The 15,636-nt window shown below is 49.7% G+C and overlaps 1 protein-coding gene across 13 annotated transcripts in view; it reads right to left on the minus strand.

Moving 5' to 3' along the window:
* Positions 1-15,636, minus strand: part of ARHGEF7 (Rho guanine nucleotide exchange factor 7) — a 135,046-nt gene that overhangs the window by 95,072 nt on the left and 24,338 nt on the right. For 11 of the 13 annotated variants that reach the window (XR_009611269.3, XR_009611271.2, XR_009611270.2 and 8 more), the window contains exon 2: positions 10,319-10,405. Coding sequence is in view for 8 of the 13 variants with exons in the window: in XM_060636675.3 (XP_060492658.1) it covers positions 10,319-10,405 (87 nt within the window). In the remaining 5 variants the exon portion in view is untranslated. Of the gene's footprint in view, positions 1-10,318; positions 10,406-10,575; positions 10,664-15,636 lie in introns of those variants that run through there. The other 2 variants (XM_060636672.3, XM_078453003.2) reach the window with 2 other exon arrangements.

The raw sequence follows: 15,636 nt of genomic DNA on the forward strand, positions 1-15,636 counted from the left end.
AGGAGTGCTGGAGGCTAGAACGTTACAGGACTAAGCCCCCACCGTCCTGCCACGCCGAGACCTGCTCTTCCGTCCCAGAGGCACGACCATCTTCCTGCCGCCTTCGGTCCTCATCCCGCCCCCCCCCCCCCCCCCGCCCGGTGCCAGTGCCTGTCCCTATCGTGTGCACATCAGCATCCCCAGCACTGAGAGAGGATGCTTGGTCACCCCCGGCACACCATTTCAATTAACCCTGAGCACAACTGGGGTCGGGGGCTGCTGGTCCCTTCTCCCCCAGTTTGTTTCGTCCGGCTCGGCTAAAGGTGGGAAAGGAGACTGGGGCCACCACTATCGGTGCAGCACCAGGATTACACCCTGCTCGCCAGATACCACAGTCCTGTTCTCGATCCGCTCAGGCCTCAGAACGTGACACGACGGCATTGCAGGCGTGCTGTTACAAGCCACAGCAGACAGGGTTTTGCAGAGGTCCCTCAGGGTTGACCCTGAGCAAATTCAAAGGGAGACTGGCTGGGTGGGTGCGATCTAGCCCTTTGCCAGCAGCTTCCTGCCATCGGAGCAGGGAGAAGTCAGAGGTGTGCGTGCAGCAAGACCGGACACAGGTGAACTGATGCCACTTTGAAGACAAAGGCCCACGGCTGGGACCGGAGAGGCCCCAGGACCAAAGAGCGACACCCAGCCAATGGCACCAGGAAACCGGGCCTTCGGTCCCAACCACTAAGAAGTGAATTCTGCCAACCACCTCAGGAGTTTGGAAACCAACGTTCCCCCTCGAGGTCCCCGCTAAGAGCCCCGTCATCCACCACCTGGTCCGTGAGACCCTGAGCACAGAGCCCTGCCAAGCTCCCCAGACCAGTAGCCTCAATGCTAAACAGAGGTGGTAAACAGCGTTGTTTTCAGCCACTCCATCTGTGGTAACTGGTTTCGCAGCAAGAGAAAACCAACATGCTACACTGTCTCACAAAGTGCAAGAACCAGAGATCAATTTTACTGAACAGCTATGTACTCGCTAAAACCAAAACTTCTGTTAAGAGACCTAAGGGCTCAAATGATCTCTCCCTTTGGCAGAAACAGGAATGTCTCACTTCATTTGATGGATTTAGTGTAACACAGAAGACTATAATTAACAAATTAGTTTTACTGACCATGAAAAAAACATAACCTATTTTTTAAAAACTTACATAAGCAGCATTTCCTGTTCTGGAAAAAGTAACCAGAAGGCTACCAGAAGTAACTTCTAGGACCAATTCTCCCCTCAGCTTAGGACGGTCAGCAGTGGGTTCTTGCAGCCTAGAACTGGGCCAGCAACAGAACTTTGTGGCACACGACACAGTGTCTGCGATACATTTCCCAAGGATGCAGGTAACGAATGGTACTCTACAGATTGGAACCAGTCTTCAGACCCAAGTGAAGTCACCAAGTGAAAGGGAACAGGCCATCTAATGCTGTGCCATGATCCTGCAGGTCCTACTCAACCAAGCAGGGCCTCATTCCAAAAGCACCATGTCTGAACTGGCCTGGCCACGTGTCTGGAAAATCTCCAGGCTACCCTTCTTACAGAAGCACCTTAAAAGTTTCTTCAAAGCATGAAAAAGCTCTGAGAAGAAGGTCTGACAAAACCGGACAGCTATGAAAGGACGAAATAGCTAGAATTTTAAAGATTTTTTTTTCACGTTTGTTAGAAAGACAGTGAGACTGCAGAGGAGGGGCGGAGAGAGGAAAACAGAGGATCCGAAGCAGGCGCCACCCCGACAGCAGTGAGCCCAATATGGTGCTCAAACCCACGAACCAGGAGATCATGATCTGAGCTGAAGTCGGACGCCCAACTGAGCCACCCAGGTGTCCTGAAACCACCAGCGTTTTAAAAACAAGTGCCTTTTGAGAGCAACAAGCAAACGTTATCAACACGATAAACTGATGTAGAAATATTACAATATCCCATCCTCTGCCTCTCAGAGGACCACACAGACAGGTCCCAAGACCTAGGGATGCTCTTGAAACCTAGATCTCACAGAGAAGGAAAAGGAGTCCCAAAGGCCCGGACATCCTCTATTGTTCTTGAACATTCCCGCAAGTTTTCTGGCAGTCTACCTTCATACAGGCCCAATTCATCAGTCCCCGTGTTGAGGTCTGCCCTAAGAGGAGAGGAAGTCCACCCTCAAAGCACAACTGAGCCGTCCTAAATTCATCGGTGCTACACGTGATCACAGTCCTGCACACAGACACCTCTCCAGCAGCTTGTCATGGCTGAGACCAGGCTTCCTGCAGAAGCACCAGCCATCATTCCGAGGAAGCTGTCCGAGTGGCCCACCAGACCACTGTGACAGGAGCTAGAGAAGATGGGGCCAGCCATCACTTTAAGTGCTTAAAGCTGAACACTGATGAATTCAATTTTAGGACTTCTCCTACCCTTCCTCCTTAGTCTTGGGCATTCAACAGTTTCAGCGAGAGCCTACTACATGCCAGCACGGGGGACAGAAGTACAAGACGACCCAGTGCATGGATGCTGCCCTCCACGTTGACACTCCAGCGAGAAGAGCAGTGTGTATACACACACACACACACACACACACACACAGAGCACGCACTGAATACGGCCTTGTCCGCAGCCACGGAGTAGGGTCACCTGATCCAGCATCATGAGGAGACCTCCTGAAGTTGGTCTAAGGCGGCACTTCCTGCAGTGGAAGGAGCTCGTGCACGCACAAGCTCCAAGTTGACATCACGGCCCGTGTCCAATCAGACCCACGCTGATCACTGGCAAAGCGAAGCAGACAGGTCTACTGCAGGATGTCGGGCACAGAGCACCACACTGGACTGCAGCAGACTCCCCGTCCAACGGCCATGGTTTCTGCTCAGGCCAGAGCCTCGTCCTCTCGGACTCTGTTTTCACACCCCTCTGTGGTCCGTGAGAAAATCATCCCTACGCTTTGCATGAAACCAAAGTATGCAACTCCTGCCACGGAAACTATTCTAACTGCGGGTCAAGGGTCATCAACTCTTCCCTGGATTTTCGCCCTCTCCTCTTCTGGTTTTCTTGCCTTTGCCCTAGACTCCCTGTGGTCTACGCCCCAAAGAGCAGCCAAGATGATTCCCCAGACTCTGGTCACATTACCTCATGGGTCTGTCCCAGCAGCCCCAACTCACGGAGGGCAGCCCAACGTCCTCGGGTGATCTACAAGACCCCCTATGTCATCTGGCCCAACAGCACCTTGGTCTCCTGCTCTGCTCTCCCCTCAGGTCCAAGGAGTCTGGATTTCAGCCTAAGACCCAAAGCAGAATCAGAGTCACGAAAACGGAAGTCAGATTTGCATTTGAGGGAAACCAGCCTAGAGAAGGACAAGAGAGGAGTTGGATTGCCACAGGGCCGCCACAGTAATCTAGGTAGGGGGTATCAGTGGCCAGCGCGGAGCGAGAGAAGAGCACCATAGCGTCTGGGGAGAGTGGGCTGGGGAGACGTCAGGAGCAGCTCCCTGCAGAGGCTCACAGGCCACCCTGGACCTGCCCACCACCCGGGCACACCTGAGGGATGCTCGGACCACTCCCTTGTGGCAGTCTCCCAGGGACATACGCGTGTCCCACACACATCTGTGGGTCTCCATCTGCTCAAAGATGGGAAACGAGGCCACAGGGACCTCCTCGGGTCCCCTCCCGCTCCCACGTGTTACAAGCGCAAAGACCCAGCTGTGCTACTGAAGATCCTCTGCCTTCTGCCTCCAACCAGGCTGTGGGGAGTTGGCTCAACAGACTACAGCCAACGAAGCCAAGTGCCACCACCCAGCCTAGGGAGGCGAGCAGATGGCCAGGGGCAGCAGGGAGGGAGGGAAGCAGAACTACGCCCTCACAGTAGCAAAAAGCCACAGGATGCGCACACCCATGGTAGTGGTGCCAGTACCTGCTGAGCAGCCAGTTAAGACACGGTCCTACAAGTCTCACGTGAGCCTGGTCGACCAGCCACACTCAAACTACTTTCGACAGTTGTCCACAGAGGCCCAGCAGGGGCCAGGTCCCCAAGCTGGTGGCTTGTTGAAGAGACAGAACACGGCAGTGAAAACTGCGATCCAAGCCGCGCAGTAACCTCCTGAGTGTGCGGCCCGGTGCCCGCCTGTGGCCTAGTCCCCTTCCTGGGGCAGAGACCCGTCCTCGCTCCTCACCCCATGTTCTCCTGCACCACCCATCCACAGGAGCCTTCAAAACACAAAACCTGGGTCCACGGTAGGTCCTGCCATTACCAAGGTCAGGCAGGGGGACGAAGGCACCTGGGAAGCTAGGACAGCTCTCAGCGCACCCGAGAGGGTGCTGCTCCGACTGCGTAGCAGAAGCGGCACCCCACGGCAGGTCTCTCACAGCAAGGTGGACACGGGCCAAGGTCCAAAACTGGGTCTCACCGTTCCACCTCCCATCACCAGGACCAGGGACGCAGCTCACCTGGCTAGGCCAGGCTGCCTGGGCCTGTACCCGAGACTTTATCTCGCCTGAGACTAACAGGACTGGTGACAGAAATGTACGACATGAACCACCCTCACTCCTCCCCTCCCTACACTCGGCTCAGCTCACTGTCCCTGCCTCTCTGCAGGGGCTGCACAAGGACGGTCCCCATGCAGGAGTCTCGTGGCAAGCCAGGACGCTACAGAGTCCTCTGACACAAGCTCTGGACTGTAGGCAGATGCCCATCTCCCAGGGCCTCAGGCTCCTGGCCATGCTGCGGGGTCACGAAGGGTGCGACCGGTCACAGCTGGTTCAAGATCGAGGGGGTTTGGGGGCGCCCGGGGGGCTCAGTCGGTTAAATGTCGGACTTGATTTCGGCTCAGATCATGATCTTACAGTTCTTGAGTTCAAGCCCCACATTGGGCTCTGTGCCGACAGCTGGGAACCTGGAGCCTGCTTCAGATTTCTGTGTCTCCCTCTCTCTCTCTACCCCTCCCCTGCTTGTGCTCTGTCCCCCTCTTAAAAATAAACACACACACAAAAGAAAGATCTAGTGGGTTAGTACACGTTTTACCACAGGGTCTGGAGCTGCTTGTTCCTGTCTGCTGCAGGCCTCCCAGAGCCACCGCCAGGGCGGACCAGCCGTCCAACCCTACGATCCAGCACTAACAGAATGCGGTCCTCCCGATTCAAAGTTCCTCAGAATTTCAGCCGGTGCCAGCAGAGCATTAAGCCAAATCCAGAGCCCTAGGAGACCTCAGGGTGCCCAGCCCCGCCACCAGCTCAACTCGGAGGACTAACCTGTGGCCCTTGCCACGAGTCAGTTGGACAGTGTCACGTTAGCACCATCCCACAGCTTAACTTGCACTCCAGGCCTCAGCATGCTCACAGGAGCTCTGTGGAACCGCCAGCGTGGAGTACAAATCCTGCCCGTTGACCTGTCGGGCCGGGCCCCAAGACCCGCCCGCCACCCCAGGTCTATCGCCCCCTCTGCGGGATAGTCACAAGTACACAGTACATACAAAATGCACGGGCACGTTACTTGTATTCAACAAATGTCAGTTCCCTTCATTTCAAAGATGACAGCCTCTTAATGTAGACTGACACCGTCCAACACAGACCAGCCCCCACATGGGCTGCTGAGACCCTGAAATGTGACCAAACCAGAACGGGAGGAGCTTGTGCCAAATACAAACCAAACTATAAAGACCTGATGTGCAAAAAACATTATCTCAACAAGCAGATGTTGAGACATTAGGAATACTCTAGGTTAAAAAGCTTATTAAACCGAGCTTCACGTTTTTTACTTCATGTAGTTACTGCAGTTTTGAACTACAAAGGAGGTTCACACTGCATGTGCAGGACTGCACCATCTATGCGACAGCCACCCCACAGATCTCAAGTTGGGGGAAGGCCTAACCGGTTTTCTACACAGGAAAATCAACCTGGGTGCACAGGGACTAATCGTTCACCCTACAAGACACCTTGGCAAGACACAAATACTGAAGACAGAGGGTCAACTTTGACACTTTTTGCCAGGAAAAGGTAAAGATAGCTATAACATCTGAGGAGAATTTTTCTTTGCTTTTAGTACCCACCAGATGTTCACAGGATAATCATCTCCCAAATTTAACTCAACTTCCTCAAAGGCAAGTTCTGACAAAGGCATGATGAATGAACTTCAAGAGTTTCTTCAATAAAACCAGTCAGGTACTAGGTCATGACACCAGCCATTTCCAGCTCACTACCGTGCCAACCGTGACGAGGACGAAGGAAAACACCCTGCTGTGTGACCTCAACTACACCTTCGTACACAGTTGTAGTGAGGCTCAACCACCCAGCTGCCCAGATCTAAGACAAAGGTAACCCCTGGGGGGCATCCCTCCCTAGGGAAAGGACTAGAAATACACTTTTGACTTTGCTTTAATTCTGAAGCCTTTGTCAACAAGTTTTAACTTTCCAAGTAAGCCAATTTTAACTTTAGTAGTATTTTTAAATATTCTTTTGGACAAAATTTCAATCATAATCTTGATTAAAAATCTCAAAGAGCATCAAATACTATACATGGTAGTATAACAGAAGAACCTATCCTTCAAAAACACAGCCAAGAGTGTTTTTGGAAACATGCAGGGCGATGTTTTCCAAAACCTCCCCGCTGACCTACTAACTCCATCAGTCCGGCCGATTCCAATGCTACAGAGGCCACCCAAAGGCCTCCTCATTCTCTGGACATCAGAGCAAAGGAAAGCATCCCCCCTCACACAGAGGGCGACGGGCACCGTCAGCAACAGGCCCGTGACGTGCCTGCAGCCAGAGCACCTGCCTGCGCAGGGCAGCCCCTCCCACTGGCACAAAGCAAAGTGGCAGAGACGAGTGACAAGCTAGGAGGAAACGCTCGGAGGTTGGCGACTTCGGTTGCCTCTTCCAGCAGCCTTCTTTGTCGCCCTGTCCTTCTCATGCAAGCGCAGTGCGGGGAATCTGCAGCGCCCCACATCTGCTTCACCATCTACCCAGAAATAGGCACACCGAGGAGGACACAAAAGAGAAAAGCCAAAACATTTGGCCCAAGGGGCTTCCATCCCCCAGAGATCAAGAAAACACCCAACAGGAACAAGTAGTGCCTGCCTGTTGCTGCTGGAAAGGCAAAGGGAGAAAAACGTCTCCGGAGACAACCTGGCAGGTGTTCATGGCATTTAAAAGCCCCTACACCTTTGGCCTAGCAGCACCCCATTGGACGATCAGGGAACACACATGCACGGCCCCAACAGCAGTTGGTGGCCAATGCAGAGCACGGAGAGGTTGTGCTCTGCCTGCTCACTGTCAGACCACGGCTGTGAGAACTCAAGACCGAGGAGCGAAGTAAGTAACACGTCAAAGTCCTTTAAAAATGTTACCAATAAAGACATGATTGAGAACTGAAACCAGAGACCAAATGGAGAATAGGGAAAACTATACAAGGCAGCACTTATCATGAGCAAGATTCTCTCCCTCACCCAGGTGGCATGTACTTAGGACAATTCTGTCCCTGCCACATATACCAGGCAAACCAGGGTTTCTCCACACATTCTCCAAGGTAACTGGACCACAGTACCAGCTCCTCAGACAGGAAGTTTAAGAGAACTATCAACTGTAATTACCCATAGTTCTAAATGGGGTCAGCTCTCATCAGATCTTGCTTTACTACACTATTAGAAACATGGAAAAAAAAACTTGAATTCTTATCAAACTACACACTACTCCAGGATATGAAAGATTCAAATAAGATGCATGATAGGCAGCAAAGAAAAACTGAGAAATAGGAAAAGTTCAAAGCCATATATGTGGTTTTCCTACAGGTTTTATTCCCCCCCCACCCCCGCCAAATTTAAAAAATGTTTTCCAACTTAAAATGTAAACGGTCTCTCAAACTTTAATAAATACAAAATTTACAAACTTTCTTTAAATTTAAAACTCTTTTCACGATCAGAACCACCCACTGGGGGAAATACCTCATTTTCTGCAGCTAATTAAGATGCGGACCAAAACGACGGATACAGTAACCACAGCGCTTGGTTCCTCTGCTCCTGGAAGAAATCCTGGCATAGCTTAAGACGCTAGTAAAACATTCCCAGAATAATCTGTTACAAACACGCTTCGGTCTCAACTCTTGGAAAAAGGCACCTTGACAGATACCAGAACAGAAGGTAACCTGGAGTTCAAGCGATTAGTTTCAGGGTCTGTGTTTGTAATTTCCAACAGTTTCTCTCATCATTCAGAAGGTCATAAAAATGAAACATGTCAAGCCAAGAACACGTTTCAGAAGTGCAAAGTCCTTCCCTTTCCATTCCCTTTCTATGTATCTCTCTTTAAAAACCCTGGGAGGGGTGCCTGGGTGGCTCAGTCGGTTGAGCGTCCGACTTTGGCTCAGGTCATGATCTCGCAGTCCATGAGTTTGAGCCCCATGTCGGGCTCTGTGCTGACAGCTCAGAGCCTGGAGCCTGTTTCAGATTCTGTGTCTCCCTCTCTCTGACCCTCCCCTGTTCATGCTGTCTCAAAAATAAATAAAGGTTAAAAAAAAATTAAAAATTAAAAAAAAAAAAAAAAACCCTGGGAAACTGCTGCAAGTGGTCCACATGCAAGGCCACCTTTCAGGGAATAGGCCAGTCCCTTCACACCACAGATCAGAACGAGTCTGGAAGCCCAAGTAGGGTTCACACCATATAGAACTCATTTTTCAGGGTAACTTCCTACAACAAAACAAAAACCAGAGTGACTCAACAATGTGAGAGTTTTGATGTGTTTTGTTATTTTCATTATCCTAGGCAATTAGGAGTTTGAAGTGTGACTTACTACGGAGACTGAAAGTATGCTAACAAAACGTGCCTCTCAAATTTATTTATCGAATTTAAAATTTAAAACACTCTTTAAAAACTAGCCACAAGTTTCTTTATAAACAAAAAAATTAATTATTTGCTATCAACTGCAGATTTATTGAAGGCCTACTATAATGCCAAGAACTGTTCTAGATGCTTGGGATAAGTTAGTGACCTCTCCTAGAGCATCATTAAACTCTTTGTTATAAAGATAGACAGGATATGAAATTTCAACAGCAGCCTCTGGAGAGCAAAGGGTAAAGGGTTTTTAAGACTCAACTTTAATACTTTCTTACAGAGTCCTACGCTGAACACTGAAGTTGTGAGGTTGTAAATTTAATGTTTAATGTGCAAACTGAATTTCAAATTTACTATCACAACCAAAACTGAGTAGTTTGATGAAAACAGTCTCACAACAAAGGCCAAGGAAAAGCAAACATTGCTACCAGGGACACATATTCTCACAGCCCAATAGGGGAGTCCAGGACAAGATGACAAAGCTTTTGTGAAACGTTGCCCCCTCCTAAACAGCCCTAGGGTCTCCGGGATCTCTACTAAGCCTTTCAGGTACCTGTAAGGGACTTCCTCACAGACCTCAAATACTACAAAAGAGATACCTTAATGTTCACAATCACGCAGAAGAACAGGATTTTGGTTTCTTGATGCCAGTGTAACTTCAACAAATGAGTTGCCATGAAACTTGCCCTCACCAACTGGACTTCTAGATTTCTCCCAAGAAACCCACACTAAGACTGTCCTAGGAGGGGAAAACTTTATGGAATCCTCTTACACAACAGGTTCCACCGGAGATGCATTCATATACTCTTCTCCGCCAGCCTGCTCAAATTCAGCTCAGCTCTGATAAGGAAACAGGTGGTAAAGCAGCAGCAGCAGGAAACGATGGAAGCACAGACGTGACCACAACCACTTCGAGCTGGAGTTCCCAAATGAAACAATGTCTAGGTTTCCGGATCAAAAGCACTACCCCAAGGTTAGGAAAACTCATATGGTAAAATGAGCTGTAAAGGAGGTTTCCAAAGAACTGCCGCTGAAAGACCGTATTTAGAACAGTGACAAAACCTTACACAGCAGACACACCCCGCCGGGTACACTCCCCAAGACGTAGGTTTACCTCCAACCTAAACACCGCCTACCTTCTGGCGGTAGGAAAAAAAAGCAGAGAAAGGAGTGAGGCTGGGAGGGCTTGGGGTCCTTTCATTTGTGCCCGGTTTTGCCCGCTTACCTGCTAGGAATTCTGAGGGGCTGACCCAGCCCTGAATGCGGGTCCCCCGAGGAACCCCTAAAAGCACAGGCTAAGGCAGGGAACAAGGAATCGACCGCACCCCTTAGGAATGGTTCTCGCAAACGCGTGACACCTACCCACGAGCTCCTGAGGCTCTTCTTCAGAGCGACGACAGCCCAGTTCGGGGCTGCACGCAGCGGCCCCTCCCCGCCCCGCGACCGCGCTCGCTCCCTGCCCCCGGGCCTCCGGGCGCCGCCAGCCCGGCCCGCCCCCCTCCTGGCGCCCCGCGCCCGCTCACCTCCAGCCGCAGGGAGGCCCCGCAGCCTCGCAGGAACTCGCGGATATTGCTCAGGCACTCGCTCTCGCTCCGGGGCTCCGGGTAAACCTGCAACACAGAGCACAGGCGCTGAGCGGCGGCGCGGAGGCCGCGGACGCGACCCAGGGCGGCGCCAGCAAGCGGCCCCGGGCGAGAGGACGCGGACGGGCGGCCCCGGCGGCCCGGAGGGACCCCGGCCGCCCCTGACGCCCGCCCGCTGGGCCGCCGCCGCAGCTCACCGTCTTTCCTTCCTCTGGGCTGCACCAATCTCAGGCCCCAGCCCTCTCCAGGAAGTGGGCCGCCACCGGAAGTGACGTCTTCAGACCGCGCCCCGGCCGGCCAGCGCACCGCCTTTTCCGGCCTCGCCCTCGCGCCGGCAGACGCGGTGCACCTGGCCCCACGCGCGGCCGCCTCTCCCCTGCACCTGGCCCCACCCACGGCCTCCTCCTCCTCTTCTCCCCACAGCACTTTGTCCTTGTCCTCGGACGCGGCGCACCTGGCCCCACCCGCGGCCCTAGTCTCGGGCTCCTCCTCCACCTCCTCCTCCTCCATCCTCCCCCGCGCCCAGCACCAGGTCCTTGTCCTCCGACACACGGCGCACCTGCGCACCTGGTCCCACGCGCGGCCTCCTCCACCCAGCGCGTGGTTCTCATCCTCCGACACGGCCCACCTGACCCAGCCCACGCGCAGACTCCTCCTCCCGGCACTTGGCCCTCATCCTCGCCTGGCCCCAGCGGACACAGCCCGCCCTGCCCAGAGGGTCCCGGAGAGCAGGGCCTCAGCGGTGAGCAACCCTGAAGGGGCTGGAGGGAACCCTATCTTCAGTTCTTCCCAGCCACCGGCTTGGGAGAGTGGAACCGGTATTCTATTACGAGGATTTAGAATAATTGGCAACATAAATTATGCATGTTGGGATTGAAGTGCAATGTTTTCCTTCCTGAATACACACCACGTGCTTCATTAATGATTAACCAGAATAGCCAGTTACACATCAGTGAGCAAGTCAGCTAGGAAGCAATTGTCTGCGGCCTCCACCACGGGCGGAGAGCGTCGAGGAGGGTCCGGTGCAGGCTGCCAAGAGAGAACTTTGAGGGCCACCTGCCACACGTGTGAGGAGTTACTGACAGCCTCCTGGACCAGAAAGGTCAAGAAAACCGAGAGCAATCAAGAGAAAAGCCGGAGACATGAGAAGGGCCCTTTGTCGTTCTGACACATAAGAAGACTAAGTTTTGGGAGCTACACTACAGCATCTTCCAGAACTCTAGCATCTGAGGACATTCAGGGCACTTTTGTCCTTGTATGGGGATATCACAGCATTCCATCAGGCCTTACAGGAATACTTTGGTTTCATTTCAAGCTTGGGTCTTTTAAAGTTATGAATCAAAACGAAAAACAAGGGTGTTAAGTACAAAGAGGACAAAAATCAGACCCTTTTTTTCCTACAATTTAAAAATCCTTAGAAGAAATTGCCAACATATTTCCTCCAAATTGAACGGATTTTTTTTTTTTTTTTTTCCTGTGAACAGATAAACCAAAGCTGCTTCCTGGTCCATTTGCTCCTCTCCATAAAAGAATTTTGAAAAAGTATGCACCAAATACGCATGCTTAATAATTTTAAGTAGTTGCAAAGCTTTAATTTCTGATGTCTTGAGGACATTTTGAAAGTGTTAAATATGCTTTAAAATTATGTCCAGTAGCACAAAAAACAATAGAAATAGCCATTCTCCATCTTAAAAAATTATGAACAAATTCCTTGTTTAAAAGTCAGACATTTTACATTCTTTTCTCCTTCAGCGTCTTTCCATTCCACTTCCTGCAACAAAACAGTTTGCTAAAGTAAGACATTTTTATACTAAACCATTTTTACTGATCACTGTTTTTGTTTGGTTGGGTTTTTTGTTTTGGCAAGAGACCCATACAAATACAGTCCACGTCCTCATTCATTCACGGATTCTGTGCAAATTCATCCACTCGATAAAATTTGTTTGTAACCCCAAAATCAATACTGGCGGCACTTTCCCAGTCATTCATAGACACGTGCAGAGCAGTGACAAATTTGAACAGCCTTTATGCACACATTCCCAGCTAAACTTGAACAAGACTGCGTTCTGCCCTCTTGCTTCAGCTCCTAAGGTAAGCAGATGTCCTTTTCACCGTCTACTGGCATCACGTTTTTCACATTTTTGTGGTTCTTCTTGGTGACTTTGCTGTTTTAAATGGCCCCCAAGCGTAGCGCTAAAGCACTGTCTAATGTTCCTAAGCGCAAGAAGGCTGTGATGTGCCTTACAGAGAAAATACGTGTGTTAGATAAGCTTCGTTCAGGCCTGAGTTACAGTGCTGTTGGCCGTGAGTTCAACGTTAATGAATCAACAATACGGTACATCCAGAAAAAGGAAGACGATATTCGCCGATCTGTACATGAGGCTGCTCCAGAAAGTGCTAAAGTAACATCTATAGTGCGTGATGCGGCTATGGAAAAGATGGAAAAGCAACTAAATTTGTGGATTCAGGAGATGACAACCAATAAAAAGAGCATGGTAGACAGTGTTGTTGTGAGGTTGAAAGCCAAGGAAATTTACAGTCATGTTACCCAGGGTCAGGAAAAGGTTAAACCCTTCTCAGCTAGTGCAGGCTGGCTTGCACGTTTCAAAAGGCGATACCACATGAAAAACATTAAACTTGGATGTAAGGCAGGTCCTACAGATGAGGAGGCTGCAGAAGAATTTAAAAAGTATCTGCTAAGCATTATACATGAAAAGGGTTATATGGAAGAGCAGGTTTTCAACGCTGATGAGACAGGCTTGTTTTACAAGAATGTTGGCAGACGAACCTATATAATGCAAATGGCCTCCAAGGCTCCTGGCTTTAAATCATTCAAAGACCGTGCAACCTTGCTATTATGTGCCAATGCCAAGGGTGACTTTAAGTGCAAACCCCTCATGGTACACAGAGCACAAAACCCTCGAGCACTTCGAGGAAAAAATCTGAACCGTATGCCAGTCCATTGGAGGTGGAACAAAAAGGCGTGGATGGCGTCTGAAATATTCTGGGATTGGTTCCACAACTGCTTCATCCCAGAAGCTGAACGCTACCTCCATAGCAAAAACCTTGCCTTCCGGATTTTACTGATTTTGGATAGTGCCCCAGTTCATTGCCATGAAGAACTTGAAAATGCCCACCCTGACATAGAAGTTCTCTTCATGCCCCCAAACACTGCTTCTCTCATCCAACCCCTCAGTCAGGGGATAATAAAAGCTTTCAAGGCCCACTACACCAGGGAGCTTTATAGCAAGGCTTTTGAGGCTCTTGATGCCAACGAGGAAACCACCATGATGGACTACTGGAATTCTGTCACGATACGCAACGTTATAGATTATATCAGCACAGCCTGGGACAGCATCAGGCAGGCTACTATTAATAACTGTTGGGCAAATGTTTGGCCAGACTGCGTGAAAAGTTTTGAAGGCTTTGAAGGTGTTAGAGAAAACATAAAGAACAGTGTGGAAAACATAATGCATATTGCGCAGCAAATAAGTGGAGAAGGCTTCAGAGACATGAGGGAGGGAGATGTGGAGGACATTTTGGCAGAAATGGCAGTAGAACCCACCAACAAAGACCTGGATGAGATAGCAAAGTATGGCACTGGCGTCAGCGATGATGATGGCAGTGATGAAGGTCAGCCTAAGACTCCAAGAATTGTCCCTCTCACAGCAGCCAAAATAGCAGAATGGAATTCTGCTCTGGAAAAAATTTTCCATGACATGGAAGAGTGTGACCCTGTGCTCGAACGGAGCCTCACATTTAAGCGCCTCACCTCCACTGCATTCGTCCCTTATGCAGAAACACTTAAAGATTTGAGGCGAAAAGCCAAGCAGACAAGGCTGAAGGAATTTTTCAAGCCAGTTTGGGAGGGAGAGTTGCCGACACCATCAACACGTTTTGAAAGCCGAACTCCTGAGGTAGAGCTGTCAGATCTCACGTGTCACCCTCACTGACTTCTTCTTCTGCCGAGTACATCACCTACTCTGTCTTGGTTTTTGTGGGGCAAGCCAAGGTCTAGAGATTTAACCACACTGCCCACTGCCTCATCACAAAGCCCACAGCTCCACCACAAGTAAGGTTTTAATGTTTTCACAAAATTTCAAGCGTTCAAGCTTCGCATAATGCTGTGTTCAGGGCTGGCTTTCTTACATTACCGTACTATGCAGCATACAGTATGTGTTTGCTGAGTGTGCACCGTGTGCAACTGAACTGAAGAGGTAAACAGTTCATGGTGCTGTAACTGAAATTGTGTTGTACTATGAAGAAACCCTGCATGCAACTAATTATTTGTAAGGAACGTGTATTAAATAAGCCGTCTCCAAGTGGAAATACACCTAAAACAAGATTATGTGTTGACTGGTTGATAAAACCTTGCAATGTCTATCTGGAAGGAAATTAACCGGGTATTTGCCCTAGGAAGAGTGGTTCAGTAGTTGCTAATTCAGTGTTCACAGTGACTTTGTAGGACACAACTACCACAAGTAAGGAGAATCAACTCTACCTTTAAGGTTAGTAAAGATCTAATTGTTACAATTGTTCTTCTAAATTAAACACAGCTATTATGAGCACGCAAACAATGGGAACAATACCTTCAAGTTTCTGAGGAAAATTTATCAAATGTAAAAGTAAAACTTTATTTGGAAATGTATGTCCTAATGAAATGTATAGCATTGTGGTGGTGGTGGTGTTGTTCTAATTAGCTCATTTACCCATGGACAACTATCACTTATTGCTAGAAGGAGGTACAGTCCAGCATTAGTTCTGGTCCTGTCTTGGGCGGGGGTTGTATGCAAACACTGAGAAACCTTGTTCCTAAAAATAAGTAAATAAGAAATGGAAAGGGTTTTGTTACTATGTAACTGGATTTTTTGATGCCTTCTGAATGACATAGCCAAAGTCTAGACATAATCTATCCTAAATAAAATTTTGAAATCCTCAGTTAACAGCATGATTCGGGTCTCCTGCTATCTCTATGAAAGCTAGCAAGTAGAAACCCCTGAGCTGCACAATTCCAGACGTTAGTGTCATTCATGTCTCAACACCATGGATACCTACTGGTTACACAGCTGGGAGGTTTTCCACCTTGCAGCATTGTGCCTCAGGGAGACAACAAATGAGTGTACGGTCTGCCTTTCTTATGTGAACTGGGAGAAGCGGGTGTTGGGACAGCTGAGCCCACTCATTGCATTCCCAGACCTCAGGCACCTTCTCAGGCAAGTCAGTTACAAGTGAGTGCATGTGCAAGCCGAGGAACTGAA

The sequence above is a fragment of the Panthera onca genome, chromosome A1 (assembly GCF_046562875.1).
Source record: "Panthera onca isolate mPanOnc1 chromosome A1, mPanOnc1 haplotype 2, whole genome shotgun sequence".
Lineage (NCBI taxonomy): Eukaryota > Metazoa > Chordata > Mammalia > Carnivora > Felidae > Panthera > Panthera onca.